The sequence below is a fragment of the Onychostruthus taczanowskii genome, unplaced genomic scaffold, assembly GCF_017590055.1.
Source record: "Onychostruthus taczanowskii isolate IOZ18803 unplaced genomic scaffold, ASM1759005v1 scaffold676, whole genome shotgun sequence".
Classification (NCBI taxonomy): Eukaryota; Metazoa; Chordata; class Aves; order Passeriformes; family Passeridae; genus Onychostruthus; species Onychostruthus taczanowskii.
Genome location: NW_024504522.1, coordinates 4,432 through 5,321, shown reverse-complemented (window position 1 = coordinate 5,321; position 890 = coordinate 4,432). Strand labels below are relative to the sequence as shown.

Genomic DNA, 890 nt, shown 5'->3' with positions numbered 1-890 from the left:
CTCTCTCTCTCTCTCTCCCAGTGCTCCCAGCTGCTCCCAGTGTGTCCCCGCTCTCTCTCTCTCTCTCTCCCAGTGCCCCCCAGCGTGTCCATCTCGCTGGTGCCCTCGAGCTCCCAGCCCGGCCCCGGCCGCCTGCTCTGCTCCGTGATGGATTTCTACCCTGCTGCCATCCAGGTCAGGTGGTTCCAGGGCCAGCAGGAGCTCTCGGAGCACGTGGTGGCCACCGACGTGGTCCCCAACGGGGACTGGAGCTACCAGCTGCTGGTGCTGCTGGAAACCCCCCCCCGGCGCGGGCTCAGCTACAGCTGCCAGGTGGAGCACGTCAGCCTGGAGCAGCCCCTGAGCCGCCACTGGGGTACGGGGGAGCCCCTGGGGGCGCTGCCAGAGCCACCGGCGGCTGCTGGGAGCCGCTGGCAGGGAGCTGGAGAGAGCGGGCCGGCAGCTGGGAGAGGGGCTGGGGGCTGGGCAAGGGCTGGGGGGGCTGCAGTGAGCTTTGGGTGGGATTTGGGGGTCTCTGGTGGGGTTTGAGCGGGATTTGGGGGTCTCTGGTAGCGCTTGAGGGGATTTGGGGGTCTGTACTGTGGCTCAGGGGGTGCAATGAGGGGTTGGGGGTCTCTGTGCCCCTTTTCCAGGACCCATCACCACCGACCTCTGCTCGTTCCCCCCCGAGACCCCCCAAAAGAGGGACCCCCCGCCATGGAGGTGAGGAGGGGTCTGCAGCGGGGGGTGACCCGGGGCTGGGGAGGGGTCACCGAAGGAGTTCCCCCCCCCAATGTCCCCCTGTACCCCCTCCCCTGCCAGGAGCTGCTGGAGCTGGGCCCGGGCTCTGAATTGGGGAGGGGGCTCCGCCTGGCCCGCGACAGCCACGGGGTCTACGTGGCCGAGGCCCC

General features: G+C 69.6%; 1 protein-coding gene across 1 annotated transcript; it reads left to right on the top strand.

Annotated features, from left to right (window-relative positions):
- Positions 1 to 73: 73 nt before the first annotated feature.
- LOC121344776 (class II histocompatibility antigen, B-L beta chain-like) lies at positions 74 to 552 on the top strand (the record flags this gene model as incomplete). The annotated part of the gene is made up of 2 exons (XM_041421003.1): positions 74 to 355; positions 530 to 552. Coding segments are annotated over 2 exons (305 nt in total), but the record flags the coding sequence as incomplete, so codon positions are not given.
- Positions 553 to 890: the final 338 nt, after the last annotated feature.